Consider the following 17,178-nt stretch of genomic DNA (forward strand, 5'->3'; position numbering starts at 1 on the left):
TATTCAAAGAAATACACAGCCCTGCCCCTCCTGCCTCCATCTTCCCACTCCTCTCCACCCTGCCGTCTGACACCTAAGTTTGGGATATTTTTATTGATAGTCACCCCAGATCAGAAAACACGCTCTAAATAAAGTTCAGTGATATTTTTCATATGGCATATTGAAAATGTTCCAAGTCTAATATCTGAGAATTTTTCTAACTAGATGTGTCATCAACAATTCAATTGCCCAATGGCGCACCTGAAAATCCATCATATTCCTGTGCTGAAATCTGCTATATAAACCTGGATTTCCTAACTGAAAACAGGACACCAAGCTAAACTTCTGTGTAATTTGCCCCAGTCTTGAAGGGCCCATTATAAAGCAGATGCTTTAATGTGGAACACTGCAAAGCCGGGGACATTCATCAGTCATGTTCCTGATGTTGTCTTCATATCAACCTTCCCACAGTTCTGACAACTAAGAAAAAGATACAGTAAAGGCTGACCCCAAAGCACAAATTGGCAGCATTCATTTGGCAAGCAAAGCTATCCCTGCAGCCCCCAGCTTTAAACTCTAGCAGCAGTGTACCTACGGCTTCATAATCCGCCAGCTCCAGCCTAGCTTTGTTCTGCATGGTCCGTTTGCAAAGATAGATGGCTAAAGGAAGAAAGAGAATGAAAAACAGTTACAGACAGATTATTAGTACTAGATCTTAAAAAAAAAAAAAAAAAAAAAAAAAAAAAGAAGAAGAAGAAGGAAGAAAAGTAGTCCATAGACAGTTTGTACACAAGTCAAGGAACAAGAGGGCTGGACACCCAGCTGACATTGCTTATGACTAATCTCAGAGGCCCTAAACGTCTGGGACATCTCATTTCAAAGTGCTGAGAGCAGATGCCAGGACCTAACAAGATGTCCATGAAAGGCACAATTGCTTCTGGGTCTGGTAAAAGATACAGCATTAGCAACCTGTTGCCCTAAGCAGTTTGGGAATATGCATGCCAAAGTGACTATCCCTGCATTTCTTTTCTGCTAATAAAAAATAAAAATAAACCAGGATATTGAAGTGAAAACAGAAATATGGGTCAGACCTTAAAGACATGATCTGAACATTTTTTAATATGCTCCATCCTCCTATTCATACATACTTCAAATGGTTAAGAGAAGCCTTAACACATTTTGCTGTAGGCAGAGGCTGCTAAAACTGATGTGATTTGGGATTCTGAGGGTCAAGAGGAGCCCAGTGCACACCACCAAACCAGTCCCAGGCTGCCTTCTGGGAAAGGCCCACCTGGATCTGCTAAGCTCGCCCCATTTCCATTAGAGGCTGAAACACAAGGTCCACAGCACACTCTGGGGACACAGTCAGCTCTGACCTTAAAAGAGGCCCAGTGCTACTCACGTAATTCTATTCTATGCTGTTTCTGTAATTTTAACATTCATATAATGAGCCAGTATTATGCATTGTAACCAGAGCTGACCAGTTCATTTATATTTACACATCTCAAGGGCAGTTTCCTCTACTGTCCAAATGAAGTGAGAGTCAGTTGTCTCACAGTGCTTTTTCACGCAAGGCACTGACCTGCCATTAGCAAGTTAGTTCCTCTCCTGTAAGTGGACACATTCAAATAAAAAAAGTATGAATTGCTGCTGGGATTTCAGTTTTATTTGGGTCTACTGCTAGTTTGGGATTAATTCCTGGGAAGACTCCATCTGTACAGGCCTCTGATATGCAAAGTCTGATTATAAGCATATGTTAGAGGTTTCTGGGACAGATGAAAACCTGTCACTACAGGGCTCAGAGCTAGTGCAGTTGAAGCTTGCCCAGCTGTGGGCCAGCTCATAGAAGGCTTTATTTTGGGGTGCACTGCTCCACTCAATGCCATTGCAGCACAATAATCTGCCTGCCAAAACCAATTATTTATCTGATACTGCAGGAAAAAAAACAGAACCTCTCTCTTCACATTATTTTTCTGGCATTTACAGAATACATATTAGGCACAATTTGCACTGTGATATAAGGTGATTGTAAAATCTGGGAATTTTTTTCAAAGGCAGAACAGCACCGTGTTTTCTCCTAAGGAGTTCCCTCACTGGGATAAACATGTAAGCCTGTGCTAGCTCCTCTGCAGATGAGCTATCACATGACACACACCATTGCAGGCTACTTCTCAACCCCAGCAAATGATTTCCAGAATCCATAATGATGAGTAATTATTGCACGGGCAGGAAAAAACCTCAAACTAATTATTCAGGGAAGAGTTCTAAACCAGTCTTAGGTTCTGAGATAAAAGACTTCCAGAAGCTCCCGTTTTATGACTGCACACATGGATACGCTTCCTCTTCCAAAGTCACACCAGGATGCAACAATTAATTTTATCATTTAACTGTGAAAGAAATGCAGTTCTGGAAGAGACAGCAATATTGCCTGCAAACAGCTAAAGATAACAACATTGACATATTTTCTTTATGTATTATCCCTGTCTGCAGGCATGTTTAAAACACCATGTTGCACTTTATTAGCTCATAAACCATGCTCAGTCTTCTCTTTTACCGTATCATCTGGTAATCTTAAAAAAATGGAAAAATAAGTCTGATGTCATGTATCAGAGGACTTCTAACTAGATGCCATTAGTTATGCACTGGTTTACTGATCAGTCAGATAAGTGCCTAGATGAAGTAAATTTTATTGATCCACATAAATTCAGCAACAGATCAGAGGACAGTCTCCCACAAAAGCAATATTAGAATTATTTAAGATTCCCAAGAACCAGTGCTCTGCTTGCCACAAGTCCTGCTGAAATGAACAGGGCTATGGGAGAATCAAGGTAATGGAAGGCAAAACCCCGGCCCCACTGAGCTCAATGGCAACAGCTCCAGGGGCTTGAGATGGCCCAGGGTTTCAATTTGTGCCTTTGAGATGGGCACATATCTGCCTCTGATCTGCCATTTGGCAAGAAACTCTGCACATGAAGGGTGTAGGTGGCCAACAGTAATTATTTTAAAGACAACTCTTTGCACCATGAACTAACTCTACAGTGAAACAATCACACTCTCACCATAATCTGTGTTTTCTGGTTCCCAGCAGTTTGAAGGCCAAAAGTACGGTGCCTAAGAAAAAGCATACACATTTTTGTAATTTAAGAGATGAAAACTGATTCAGATGCAGAAAAACATCACAAGTACAAAAAGAAGAATCACAAAATCTACCAGCCAGATTCTGCCCTCAGGGAAAACACTGCTACAGATTTCAATAAAAGTGAGGATGCTGCAAAAAGACATAATATTCCTCACTGTAGGTAAGCAGAGATGCTTTAATGCAAGCACTGCTTGAGGAGGATGTCCAGTGTCCTGAGGAAATTTCAGACACTGTTGCCAGCACATCTGAATGTGGATCTCTTATCCACTACCCCCAGAACCTCCTTTTTCCCCAGGAATCCACAGGCAACCTGGATATTTTTATTTTTTTAAGCGCATGAGAGACCTTGTGGTCTTATCTATATGCTACATACCCCTTGCTTTTCTGGAGCAGCTACCAATGTGGTTGGCAAACTACAAAACAATTTCCTTTTTAGTTGTAACAGAAGGCAGGGGTCAAAGCTCAGCTGTTTAGAGTCATTCCGAAAGCAGAAGTCCTGCTAAACTTAGTGCTTTTGTTTTCTATCCAGGTCTGCATATTGCAGTTGCTACGATTAATTACAAGCTATAACTATATGTGACTGAATTTCAGTTTTAACACGAATGAAAAATAACATACTGGTGATCACAGAAGCTGATGCTTTACTAGTTACACATTGCTTTACTGATGTAATGCTCCAGACTGGCACAGGACATTAACACACACACACTATTCCTTCCACCAAAGTACAGTGAGAACACATGGAGGATTCAAACAATACAGGGTTCAATGCTCCTCAGTGATACGTATCTTATGAATTTCAGAAGATAAAGAGCTTAAAGGAGGTTAAAGGAGGAACTGATGTTGAGTTAAAAAGTAGCAAGAAGAGAGAAATGGAAATGATTCTATCAGGTCATTTTTGTAGAAAACAGCTAAGGAGATGTGCTGGGGAAATGAAAACAAGCAAAAAATATGCAAAAAATTGTAAGAAAAAAGGGAAAGAGAAGTCAATAAACAGTCAATTTGATGATGTGGTTTACACAGGCTTAAAACAATAAAAAGAAATTAAGTTATATTGAAATGTAGCTCCTGAAAACTGCACAGGACAAGTTCTTAAAGTGCCATTCTTTTAAAACAGAAAAATACAGCTAAATGGGCAACCAGTATTGCCCTTGCTTCTGTTGTGAGTTACACGACAGGAGGATCAGGACTTTCAGAAAAGAAAGGGAATTGTAATGAATAATCTGAGTGATGCCTTTCAACCAGAAGGAAGGGTGAGATAAGAGGACATCTGTGATCACCTGGGCTTCTTTTTTCACCATGGCATTGGTCACGTATGATAACACAATATCACATCAGCAGTGAGTATGAGCAACTGCAACATCAGATGCTAAGAGCAAAACTGGCTTTTCAAAATAAAAGCTAAATAAAGGGAAAAAAATGTAAAGGAGGAACAGAAGGGTGAACAAAAGAGAGGTGACAGGAAATATAAGAGAGCTGGCTGGGATCATGTAACTGAAAAACACACATTTGGCCAGGTGAGGCAGTAGGACTCCAAGTTTGGACTTATTGTTTCTTCTAAAGTTATACAATTAATTCAGAAGGAGCTATTGCAGCCCAAGCACTCAGTTATCTAGCGAGTTGACAGTGGCAGATTTTGGACAGGGCATGGAACTCAAGCTTTAAAAATTCAGCACATCTGGAGGCACACGAACACTGAGGGATAGAGATGTCCCAGTTTAGGTGATTACCAAAGTTACACATCCTTTGTAGAAGAGCCAAAGCCTTAAGCTTGCTCTCTCCCACACCAATCTGTAAGCAAGAGATGATAAAAATTTTAATTTTCTGCTGTGCCAAAGCTTAAATGTCCAGCTCCTAAGTTTGCCCTGGTCCATTTTGCACAGGAGAATGGCTACTTAATTCTGTATCAGAATTAGGACCCGAAAGCCATTTTCTTTCTCCTGGTTTAGTTCAAATCTGAGTAAAACAGCTGTGAATTCAGGTATCAAAAATAGTCACAAGACATAGCCCTTCATTTATGTAAAAAACTGTAAGTCACAAGGTAGATGAGAGTGATTTGGGATTCTAAAGCAAAGATTTTTAAAGGGACTTCCTAGCGCCTCTATGAAGATAGCCTCAATCCCTGGCTTTGTAGACCCAATGGCTGCTTAGGTACAAAGAGTGGGTGATTTCAGCACTATTTCTGCAGGGACAGAAAAAGGGCCCACGAGGGAGTCAGAGTGCTCACCAACCTGAAAACGATAGAACGTGCTGTCATCTTTCAGGGTAAGGACGTGGTCTGAGATCGGAAAGACATAACCCTGCGCAGCAATAAGACTTCCCAAGTGTATTGCTTCCCCTGTGAAGGACAAAAACAGCAGGGATGTGTCAACAAGACGTGCACCTCGCATTTCTCTGCTTTCAATTGCAGCTCTGGTGATGACTCATGTGAGGTCTGGTGCCCACATGCCTCTCTGCTTGTGTGTGTGCCACACCACATCCCAACCGCTTCCAACCAAACCCTGCAAAACAGGAGTGCAGACATCAGCCTTACAACACAGATGAAGCACTGCTCAAATGTTTAATCCATTAGGTTTTTGTTTACAAAATACACAAAGCAGTTTAGCTCTAGAGCATGAAATTAATTTCAAAGTATGTTATCCACCACAGGTGACAGCTGACAAGAAGCCTGTTCCGTCAGTGAACTTCACTTGCTTCTACCAAATCCAACAAGCACCTGCAACACCAGTTCATTAGCAGGATATTTATTCATAAAGACTCATCGTTGCACTGTAGCTTTGCCCTTTGTTAGAGAAAATGTTGCAAAGGGCCGTTACATATCCTAGTGCTGCCCAGGCAACCTTCCTCAAAGCAGAGGCACATCAGTGCAGATTATGAAGCAATGTCAGCTGTCAAAACCTGCATCACCTTTCACAAAGCTGAAAAATCATCTGCTCGTGCACGTCCAGATAGATAATAAAGCTGTTGTCTGCAGCTGAAATTCAGATTTGGGACCTGACAGGACTCATGAGAAGGGATGTGTGTACAGGGATGCCCTGCTGGGTGATTCAACACTGCCTCTATCTCTGTTTTTACATGGTGACAGTAAGGCAGCTGAAAAATTGGTAGGTGAGAATCTGTATATTTTCCCTTTCCTGAAAAGGAAGAGAAATTTCTGGACCTTTTCTTCCCCTTTTCTCAACAGGTCTTCACTTGCCTAAATGGTTTTGGTTTCTCTGAAGAGTGAACTATTTGGACTGTGTCCTTGCAGTGATCACACTTCATGGCTCATTATAAATTTATTTATCTTCTGATTTATCTATTTCCTCTTTTTGATGAATTAAAAACCATTACCAGATTCTATGACTCTGGCCAAGAATGACACAGACAATATGTCCTGTCAGCTGTGGCTACCTTTCTTCACACCATGAATACGCCAGACACTGCATTTGCCTATGTAGCCACACACACACACCAACTTCTTTTTGAAGTCTAGGAACAAAACCTAAAATCAATCAATCTTCTGTAGGCAGCAACAGTTTCACAGACAGGTAGAAATTCCCACAATGGCATTTCTGTGTTGCAGTACAAGGCATTAGACTTAATTAAGATGTTGACTCTTAACTCTTTTCCTCCTCCTTCCTTCCAATGCTTAAACCAACCATGCTCTTTTACTGGCATTTTAGACTGCAGCAATATAGCATTTACTGTCTAATGACACACACAATACAGATGGACCACCTGTTTCTCCCCAGTTGTGATCATCTTACCTGCATCCTCAATGCTGAGGTTCTTCATTAGCCACTGCACAATATCAGAACCTTAACAAACAAATGAACAAAAATTTAAGAAAGCATTAGACACTGACACCACAGGGTTTGAGTGCCCTAGAGAGAGATAACATTGAGATAGATATAATAAAAGTGACATGAACTTTATTCCATTTTGCTTCTGATTTCCACTGAGGTTTCAGAATGTTTTTCCTTCTTGTGCCACACTGCAGCTACATGGTTACTGACAGGTACGAAGTCCCGTGGAGCTTTCTGTGCAATAGGAGACTTGATTTACCTGAAGTCAGATCTTAGTCTAATGGTTCCCTGTAACTGCTCTCTCCCATTCTCTTGTCTCTCACCTCAACATACAGTTATGTTTCTGCAAGCACTGGTTAGCAAGGAGATGAAGGAGCACTTACTGGCACCTCACACCTGTAACGTGTAGATGTATAGAAAAGCAGACAGGAAGGTCTTGCTTATGTCAAAGACAAGCAATGTCTTAGAGAAGGAGGCGGTATTCAGAGTGCCTGTAACCACAGCCCCTGTGAGTGGTCACCTGCTGGTGATGACACAACCTGAAGGGTGGCTGGGAAGACGAGCCTTTAAGATCCATCAGGAAGTTCATTAGGTTTTCAGGGCCCATCAAGTATAATGGAAGTTGTTGATATCTTATAAGAAACATCACATTCTCTAGGATTGATCTTCTGCATTGCAGGGGTTTTAGTATCTATTCTCTTTTTGTGGGAGGGAGAGATTAGGAGAAAAAAACTAAAGCAGGCTTAAGCTTAAAAATTAACAAAAGTAGTTTTAATAACATACACTAAAAGAATGAAAGAAAAAAAGTTGAGAAAAAAAACACTTAAACTAAAATAGAATGACACTTTAAAATATGCTTCTCTCTTCTTACAAACTATTAACTTTCTTATTGAACAACACAGAAAGACACAACTTGGGATTTTCAGTCAGTTTCACTATTTAGACATAACCACTCATTACTTTAGGAGAAGAATCTTTCTAAGATTTTTTATGAAGACGTTTGCCATAAGACAAAATAGTCCAGTGCTCCCAATGTCACACATCTGCTGCTGCCCAGTTTTTGAGACTGTGATGTTCTATCAGCAGAGCTTCTCAGTATATCTGGGGTACTATTTACGAATACTTCTTCTAGTCTAAAATCATCTTTGTCTCAAAGGCTGAGACCTCCTTTTAATCCAGGAGCAGGGGTTTCAAAGTTCTCAATTAAATCTCAATTACATCAGTCCTCAATTTTGATTAGAATAGCATTCTACTCGACAACACTAAGATGCTGCAAAGAACAATTCATTTCTCCATAATTTACCTTAGAAAAGTCTGGCTAAAAATGTCCACTTCTTCAATCCTATTCCAATATTATTAGTTCTTTCACTTCTAATCTAACTGACTTTATGTAGTGCCTGTTCCACGTACCCTCTGTTTTCTTTCTTCTTTCTCTCAAGGAAGAATTGTGCTTTAAAAGTTCTCTGTTGCTAGGAAAGGGTTACATCCACCTGGGCCTGCAGGGGCCACGTGCAAGCACTGAGGCTGCAGGAGTGAAGGAAATGCAAAGCCGTGCTGATGGAGGAAGCTGGAAGATGTCCCTTTTTCCACCCCTCGGTCTCATCCAGGGCGGCTGGGCTCGGAGCTGTTATGGAGCTGCAGGCTTGCTCTCTCTGCTGCCAGCAGCGATTAAGCTGGGCCATGGCTCGGCCCTTTCTGCCGGGGTCCGAGCCCGTGGCCAGCACTGCCGAGCTGCGGCCGCTTTTCCTCCCTGCCATGGCAGGGGAAAGGGGCTCAGCCGGCCCAGGCTGCTCCCTGTGCGGGCAGCGGCCCTCGGGGGCCCGGCTGAGCCCGGCCCCGCCGCCCACGATGGCACCTCATGGCTGATTCCAAAGCGAGAGAGAGCCACCAGCAGCAGATTAGATTTAAATGTCCCCTCCAAAGTCGCATTGATATTTCCCATTGGTCGACCTAGCTGCCAATATCCCGGCCAGCTTTTTGATAGGTCCCTGTCCTCCCCCCCAAACCACTCCATGGTTAGGGCAGGGAAAAAACATCTCACATTTCTCTATAACCAGAAAACAAAATTGTGCCAACCCATGATATGCATGTATATAACCTCAGTTGCTTGCATGGAGATCACACAAGTGGAAAACTCATCACTGTTCAGCAGAAAGGCCAGTTACCAAAATAATCACAACAGGGCAGCAAAACTTAGTTAAATCACATACTCAGAAAGTTAAGCTTAAAATTAAACACAATGGTATGTACAAGTCAGCTAACTGGAGTTCTCCAAAATCAAAGGCCATCAGCAAGGACACTTGGATGCAATATGGCAAGCCCATACTAAGTTACAACAGCATTCATCACAACCTAACAATGGATGCAGATGCAACACCAAGCCCTTCTCAGCATACTCAGCGTACATTCTCAAGGCAATTTCCAGGGAAATATTTGCATTCACATACAGTAGGCTAATACCCCCAGTAACACCTCACAGAATCACAAACTGGCTTGGGTGAGAAGGGACCTAAATATATCCAGTTCCAACACCCCTGCCGTGGGCAGGGATGCCACCCACTAGACCAGGCTGCTCAAAGCCCCATCCAATCTGGTTAAAGCTTACAAAACAAATCTCAGAGGGTCTTATTTGTGTGGAGAACTTCTGAGTTCAGATATGGATGGGACTTCAAGGAGCAGCCGTAACCACGATGGCTCGTTCAGAAGAACATTTTGCCTTCCACAGGCCCAAAGCATCCCCATGCCCTCAGCAAACCTTAAATATAATAAAGGCCAGGAGTCACGGTGTGCCACAGAGAGGGACAGCAGGCATTGCTAGTGCCCCAGGTCCCTGGAATTATCTGCAGGTCTGACTCTCCCATAGAGGTGAAATACCAATCTCATGACCTTGTATTCTCAACAATACTGTCATTCTCCACATCTCCCAACTTCACCTAGAAGCATTTTCAGTTGCTACTATCCTATCTGCAAAGTTATTCCAGGTTGGTTTTTTTTGGATAGATTTAACTCTTCCTGTAACTTTGCAACCTAAGTTTGTTAAGGCGCAATTTATATGCATTTTATAACTGTATTATCCTTGAAGGAAAACAATGATTCTTCCTCCTTGATATTTTCTCCTGAGCATCTCTGTAGAGGGCTGACACTTTGTCTCCCTGCTTCCATCTCATTAAATCAACTCAACTCTTCCTATGTCCTCTTAAGGTGGTCTCTCCCTGTATTTGCCATTCAGCAACTTCTCAAATTTAAATCAACTTCTTTGCACTGAGCTCACCGAAATTGCACTCAGTACCTTGCAGAACAGCAAACCAATGCCTCGGGCAATAGTGCCAGCACTTTCTTTTCTCTACTGAAGCTACATCCTGAGGTCATGTCATTTTTTTGAACAATAAATTTATTCAGAAAAATATGTACAAGGTGTGCAAAATTATCTGCTGAATAAGAAGGCATCTAGTGAACACCATTAGCTGAAAAACATATGGGGAATATGTTCAGAGCCATGTTGTTCTGAAAAGTTTGTTAATAAAATACTCTATTTTATAAACATGGGTTTACCTTTAACAAAAAAAATATATATTTTGAAGAGAGAGCACAACATTTATTATTAGAAAGCTAATTCAAGAAGATTCAAACTGCAGCGCTTCTGTATTGCTAGAAACAAAACCTCTCAGAAAATGCTTATTTGGTTCAAGTGAAACCAGAATCTTTCTTGATTTTTCAGTTCATCCCCCAAACAAAAAAAATCCACTGTGTCTCCTGATTTTGGTCTCTGGTTACAGGTTTGCAATGATCTCTTAGGCATTGTATTCCCAAGTGATGTGAGAGCTGGTATCTGACAATCATCTACATATTGCATCGCTTTGCTCACAGGAGGTGAAGTGCTTTCTGGATGACCTCTTCCAGATGTACAGGAACACTTAGCTCCTTAGTCCTATGTCCCACTCCATTTTTACACTGAATCATCATGTCCCCAGCTCTAGGACACTTCTGAGGAATCTATTCAATTTCCATCAAACAACAATGAAAAATTCAAGTAATGTTGAAAGCTGGTTCCCCAGTCTTTCTCACCCCTCACAAGAAAGGTTTAAATGGGCAGGAAAGGTTTAAAGGGTAAGTAAACTGAAGGCACTGACCCAACCAGAACTCCTGTTATCAGCCACTCCAGAACATAAGCAGCACTTGAGAGCAGGAATTTTAATTTGTCTCTGTTAAAAACATGAAGTCATTCCTGAACGCTGCCAAGAGCCTGGAAGATGTTATAGCTCTTCTCCAGTTGTCCTGAGGCAGACAGATTATCTTTCTGCTGAGCTTGCTGAACCATTATTTATCACCTGCCAAGGCTGATTATTCACCCTTGGGACAATGACAAGACCTTCCTTCCTCTGTTAATTACTGTCATCGTTAATAGCCATGTCACTAATTAATATTCAATCATACTGAAAACTCTTTACTGTCATCTCCCATAACACCTTCAGTTTTTAGGGTTACCCTTACACATTGGGTTTGCATTTGCTTGTGGTGTTTCTATCACTGCAAAGTACTTTTGCCCACCTAGAAATGCTGCTTATGCCCTTCTTCAAATGAGAAAATTTAGATTTATCCTTCTAAGACACAGTGAAGATTTGAGTGATTCCTTTACAACACTGTCATCTGCCAGACCAAGACACTTATACCTCCATCTCTGAGTTTTCCAGAAAACATCATCTTCACCTGTCCTTTGGGTTAAGCCCAGTGGATAGTCCTCGCATAACTCACCTTCCCAAAAAGGTATTTTCTCACATTTCACAAGCTCTTTCAGAGGACACCCAAGGAAAACCCTTGACTCTGACATGTTTTCACTGTACACTAACAGGGCATTTGTAATCTTCTGAAAACAAATAATTGGGCACGTTTTCATAATAAATGTTACCAAATCCAGGTAGAGGAATAGCTTCCATCTTCTCTGTGCTCCTCTCTCTATATCTACATCTCCTCTGAGTCAGAGTGCTCAGTTCAAGAATGGCCACCATCCTTTGAACACCTATTTCCCCCTCATCTATAACGAAACATATCTTTTTGCCTCAGGCTCTTCTTTGAAGCTGAAGTTGCTTAACACCAACAGAATAGATATATTTCCACGTGCGAACATATTCACAATGACAATTTATCCAGCTACGTGTTTAGAGACAGACCAGTTTTCTATCTATCGCTATTTTCTACATTTTCTCTTCAGCCTCAGTGACCCCATAACAGTAGCTAGTGTTCTCTGCCGGCCATTGCCTGTCAACATGACAAATGAGTGGTAAGACACTGAAAGATAAATTTTAAAAAAATCACAAGGTGGGAGGCCATTGGCAAGATACAGTTGGTGAGGTGAGTCACGACCCCTGTATTTGATACCTTATCTACTCAAGCTATGTTGTTCTACCTCTTCCAGAAAACGTATGAAGAAAGATTTGCCCATCTTTCACATGCTGAAATGACAAAGGCTGACAGGACAACACACCATCCTCCAGCTGTTTCTAAAGATCTGCTGCCTGGAGTAGAGTCCGTACCTCTGGTTCTGAGCAAAGGAGCCAGGACCACTGGGGTCTGCTTGTCATCCAAAGGACTAAACGTGTCCTTGACAAGGCCTACACCTGTACACACACATGTATATGTATACAAATAAAAAACACAGGAGTATACAGTATTTAGGAGACCTCATCAAATGTGTGCATCTTTATTTTTCTTTTTAGGCCAGGAAAGAAAACTGCTTTTTTTTGCTGTGTCGCAAGATCACAGAGCTGACAAGCACTGATGAGTGAAGCTCTACAGGGATTTGACACAACACATCTTGTGTGGTCAGTGACCAAGGACTAAAGTTTGTCCTGTCTCACGGGACTTGTTAAGCTGAGCCCTGACCACTGGATGCCATCTGCTGATGGGGTGGGATATCCTGGATCTCAGATCATTTGCAGCCTCACACCGCACTGACAGATAGTATCATTGAAGCAAGTGGGGTCTTAAAAACATTTACCACCTGATCATAACATGAGAGAACGTGTTATACATACCTGTCTACAGAAGGACACAGAAGATTGTCTGGTTATTTCCTGTCTTTTTTTCAGTGTTACTCTAATATTCTCTGAACATATTTTGACGGTTTAAAAAAAGTTATGTACTTTTGCATGACAGAGGGAGTTTTTTGTTCTGATTAGGATAGGGGGTTTTGTTCTGTTGTTCTTTTTCCATGAAGAATGTGAACTGTTCAGCTCCTTCCTAGACTTTATCTACACACTCCATGGGCAAACAGGCCATGTGCCTGCCCTCTGATGTCAATCACCTCCAGACTCACAGTCTAGACAATTCTTGTGCTGAAAGGGTAAAAATATGTCCACCTTCCTGTCACTTCATTCTTGAAAATAGATGAGCCCATTTTAGCACCAAATTTTCCAAACAATTTGCTCCTGAACTCAGAGCAATCTTTAAATATTTCTATAAGAAGAGCAAGAGGAAAAAAAAAAATCACAAGCAGTTAAAATGACACAAAAATACATGCACAGGTGTATGAGCAGACACTCAAGCTGATTTTTATGCTGCCAATCATGGCAATCACACTGTTAAATGAAAATATCTTGGGTCCATCCCCAACCAGTTCTGGGTCCTTGGCAACATCTAGGACAAAAAGGTCCCCACTTTTACCATTAGGCTTGCAAAAACAAACATCCCCATGATAAAGGGCAAAAATATTTCACAGAAAATTTCTCAAGGCCTTTAGCACTCTGCGCTAATATTTTTCTTACACAGAGCCCCCCACTGACACCCACAGTGCTTTCAGCTAAGCTGGGAGTACAGACTACCACTCACAGTAGGGATTTAACACAAAGCAACAATTTTTATGGTAGGGAAGAAAAAAAAAAAGAACATCTAGGTCTCTCTCTAATATTCTGTTACAAATATTGAGGAAGTGCTTTGTAAGATTTACCTACAGTACATAAATAAATACCAATGCCAACTAAAAAAATATCTCAGCAGTTGACTCAGAAAATGTGGTAATTGCAGCTCTCCTTCATCAGCATGTGGTAATTGCACCACTCAGTGTCAGCAAGGAGCATCATCAAAGCTACAGCAGCTCAGAGCTTCGAGCAATAGCAGTTTATGTTATACCCACTTTAAATTTTGTTTGTGAATTATTAACAACCATTAGCAGCAGGAGTGTTACCCCTCTTTGATCAAAGGAGCCAAAGTTTCTAAGGAGTCTTTTTGCTCATTGTAAACTTGAGAGGTTGAATTAACAATATACTTTTTTGTAATAAAAGAACTGAAAATATAGTACTCTATGTGAAGTAAGAATGAGACTTGGTGGAAAGGTGAAATACAAAATTTGAAAGATAGAGATTTAGAATTGTAAATCCAAATTCCTGTGTACTTTCAACCCTGTTAATACCTCCTTCCTCTGACCTTCCAATGCAGACCCATAGAGGGAGATTTTCACTAGGCAGGAATCAATAAATGACATGATGGTGCAGAGCTCTATGCAGGCTAATTTACTCAGGTAACAAAGATAAATTAGATCTTAAGATCTCAGAGATACCACAGCCAGACTTCTTTCCTCACAAGGCTGCCCATCTAAAAATAGCTCAGGTAGCCTTACAAGGCATGAAAGGAAGTAGCAGCAGACGTGCCTGAAGACATTGCAATACCCCCCATCACCAACACCTAGACAGAGGCAGCCATGCCGAGGAGCAGAGGGATGCCACTCACCAAGAGCCCTGGGTTTAAAATGATTGCTCTACAGTGGTTTCAGTAAGGCTGAGTCAGCAAACCTCTCAATGGATGCACAGTTGATCCCAGTGAAAGAGGTCTGCCAGGGCAGCTTAAACCAGGTCCTCAACTGGAAAAAAAGCGATACCAGCAAAAGGTCTTTTTCCAGCTGACCTGCCCAGTTCATACAGGGTTTGGTGTTATGCCAGCCCCAGTGTTGTTCTCACTGCACTTTGACAGAGCTGTGTCACATCAGCCCAGCCCTCACACCTGGCACTCAGTGCCTCTGACCCTCTCTGGCCTTTGCTCACACTGAGAGATGCCAAGCTGTGCCCTCAGCACAGGGCACCCACACTGATTTACTCGTGCTAAATACCTCCCACCTAACTTGGAAAACCTGAGCTGCCATCATGTCTGTGCTACCTAAAGACAAGCATCAACTAGCACGCTGGTGATCCCAAATGCACACACCCTCCAGAACCAGGATATACCATAACCCCAGTGCAATCCCCACTGCTGTCGCTTCACTTGGCTAGAATTTGGCCTAAATTAGTGTGACCTGTGCCCAGATCTTATTCTCTCCTCAAATACAACTCACACCAAATTGCTGTTACTACAAGTATGGGATAAAATTGCAAAACAAAAGAATTAGCCGTTCCACGCTTTGTGTCATTCAAACCCATACCTTCTTTAACACCCACAGAAGATGAGCACATTGCCTCGAGAGCCCTTACAGAGGTGTACAAGAGGCAGGAAAGTGGTACCTTGCACTCCCAGCCTCCCAGCAGCACTAGTAACAGCATTTTATAGTAGCATCTCAAATCACCACCTTTTACAAATCGCTAAGAACAGCGGATGTGTTGAGATGCACCTGTACACCCACAATTGATCATAAATTTCCAGCTGCTTTTCAGGGTGTTCTGCCTTTGCATTACTCAGACTACTGAAGTGGCTCATACAGCTTAGCAATTTGGCTCTCTGCCATATAGTAGTGCTCCTCACATTGTCAAAATGATTTGGCAACAAAACAGCACAGAAAGCAACTGAGCACTGCTGGAATTGAGGCTTTTGAAGATTCCTGTGTCAGATCTTGTTAGGGATGAAACATTTTTACTTCTATTCAATGCATGTGCACAGCCTTTAAATCTGTCATTTCAATCATATATTAATATTTTTTATAGTTAATTTCCTTCTCCACAAAACAAGAAAATTCGTAAAACAGGGAAGGCGACTTGTGCATTTCAGCATGTGGCTATCAGGTCACTTCACACCACATCCTCAGTCACAAACTGAATTTCAAAGGCTGTCACATCAAGGTCCTCCTTTCCCTCACCAATGTCACAACAGTTTCCCTGCACAGGTGTAAATGTCACCAAGTGGTGCAAGACAGCAAAAGACTCTGAAAGCTGCATTTTAATGATTTTGGCACAATATTTATTTACTAAGAGATCTGGAATTGTAGTACTCACCTGTGCTAGATTCCTATGGATTTCTGTAGCAATTGTGTTTGCAAAAGTCAATTTTTAAATCTCCTACAGAGCCCTGGCCACAACAGATCTCTCCCAGGATCACACACTTCTGTCTTATCTGCAGCAACATGATCATCTGTGATCTCTTTTACAGGGAAGGGTAGTTACCTTCACCAAATTCTCTAAAAAAGCAACTTCCTCCTGACATGTTGCTACTTTTTTCCCCCCTCATGTTCTTCACGAAAGGAAACAAGGAAAGGTTGAGAACCACACACAGCGTTTGTAGTAATGCAGTAACAGTCACATTACCTGGAGAATTAAATGACCCAGTGTCTGTAAGTCTCTTCCCTCCAGGAGTCCATTGTTCTTAAAATAAAATAATCAATATTGTACAGCTTTCCCAGCCCTTTTCCTGCTAGGTCTTTTAGTCACATATAATGCCAGCTGTCCTGGAGTGCAGCTGGCCTCACTGGAGCTCTGTACTGGTGCAGAAGTCAATCAAGGACGATTCTCCAGCAGGATTAAGGTAGCACATGTGATTTCTTTTAGTAAAGGGTAGAGCCAAATGAATTACAACTCTATAGCAATTGCTGACAATTTACTTAGCACCATGCAAAACAAAGAGACAGTACTGGCACTAGCACTAGAGGCCTTTTTTAAAACCTTAAGCCATGTGTTAAGGGGACTTCTACTGGCAAGGAGCAGTTGATTTTGCTTGCAACAGCTTGTTCCTGCATTTTGAATTTGGGCAGAGATATGCTACAGTGGGAATTCTAAATGTGCAGAAGAATTTAATGATGACACTGAAACAACCAACAAGAAAAATCTGTTAGCCACAATTATCAAGTTCAAAACAGGTAAATAATTTGTTTTTTCTTATATATGATTGATTTCACAAGGATGTGCATAATACAAGCAGTAAACACAACCATCATAATTTCTTAAATACCTATATTTTAAAAAATTACATTTCCTGTCTGGTAAACTGTTCAAGTTTATTTTACCAAATAACCTCTGAAAGTAAGAAGCATTTTGAAAAGCTGAAAGCTGCACTGAACTACTACCATTCAGTTTAAATAAC

The 17,178-nt window shown here is 41.5% G+C and overlaps 1 protein-coding gene across 6 annotated transcripts in view; it reads right to left on the minus strand.

The window, feature by feature from the left end:
• Positions 1 to 17,178, minus strand: part of RGS6 (regulator of G protein signaling 6) — a 274,185-nt gene that overhangs the window by 68,477 nt on the left and 188,530 nt on the right. For all 6 annotated transcript variants that reach the window (XM_040066247.2, XM_040066249.2, XM_040066244.2 and 3 more), the window contains exons 4-7: positions 6,868 to 6,918; positions 5,350 to 5,456; positions 3,039 to 3,090; positions 575 to 639 (exon numbers count right to left, since the gene is read on the minus strand). In XM_040066247.2, the coding sequence (XP_039922181.1) occupies positions 575 to 639; positions 3,039 to 3,090; positions 5,350 to 5,456; positions 6,868 to 6,918 (275 nt within the window). The remainder of the gene's footprint in view (positions 1 to 574; positions 640 to 3,038; positions 3,091 to 5,349; positions 5,457 to 6,867; positions 6,919 to 17,178) is intronic.

Source organism: Hirundo rustica, chromosome 6, assembly GCF_015227805.2.
Source record: "Hirundo rustica isolate bHirRus1 chromosome 6, bHirRus1.pri.v3, whole genome shotgun sequence".
In the NCBI taxonomy this organism is placed as follows: domain Eukaryota; kingdom Metazoa; phylum Chordata; class Aves; order Passeriformes; family Hirundinidae; genus Hirundo; species Hirundo rustica.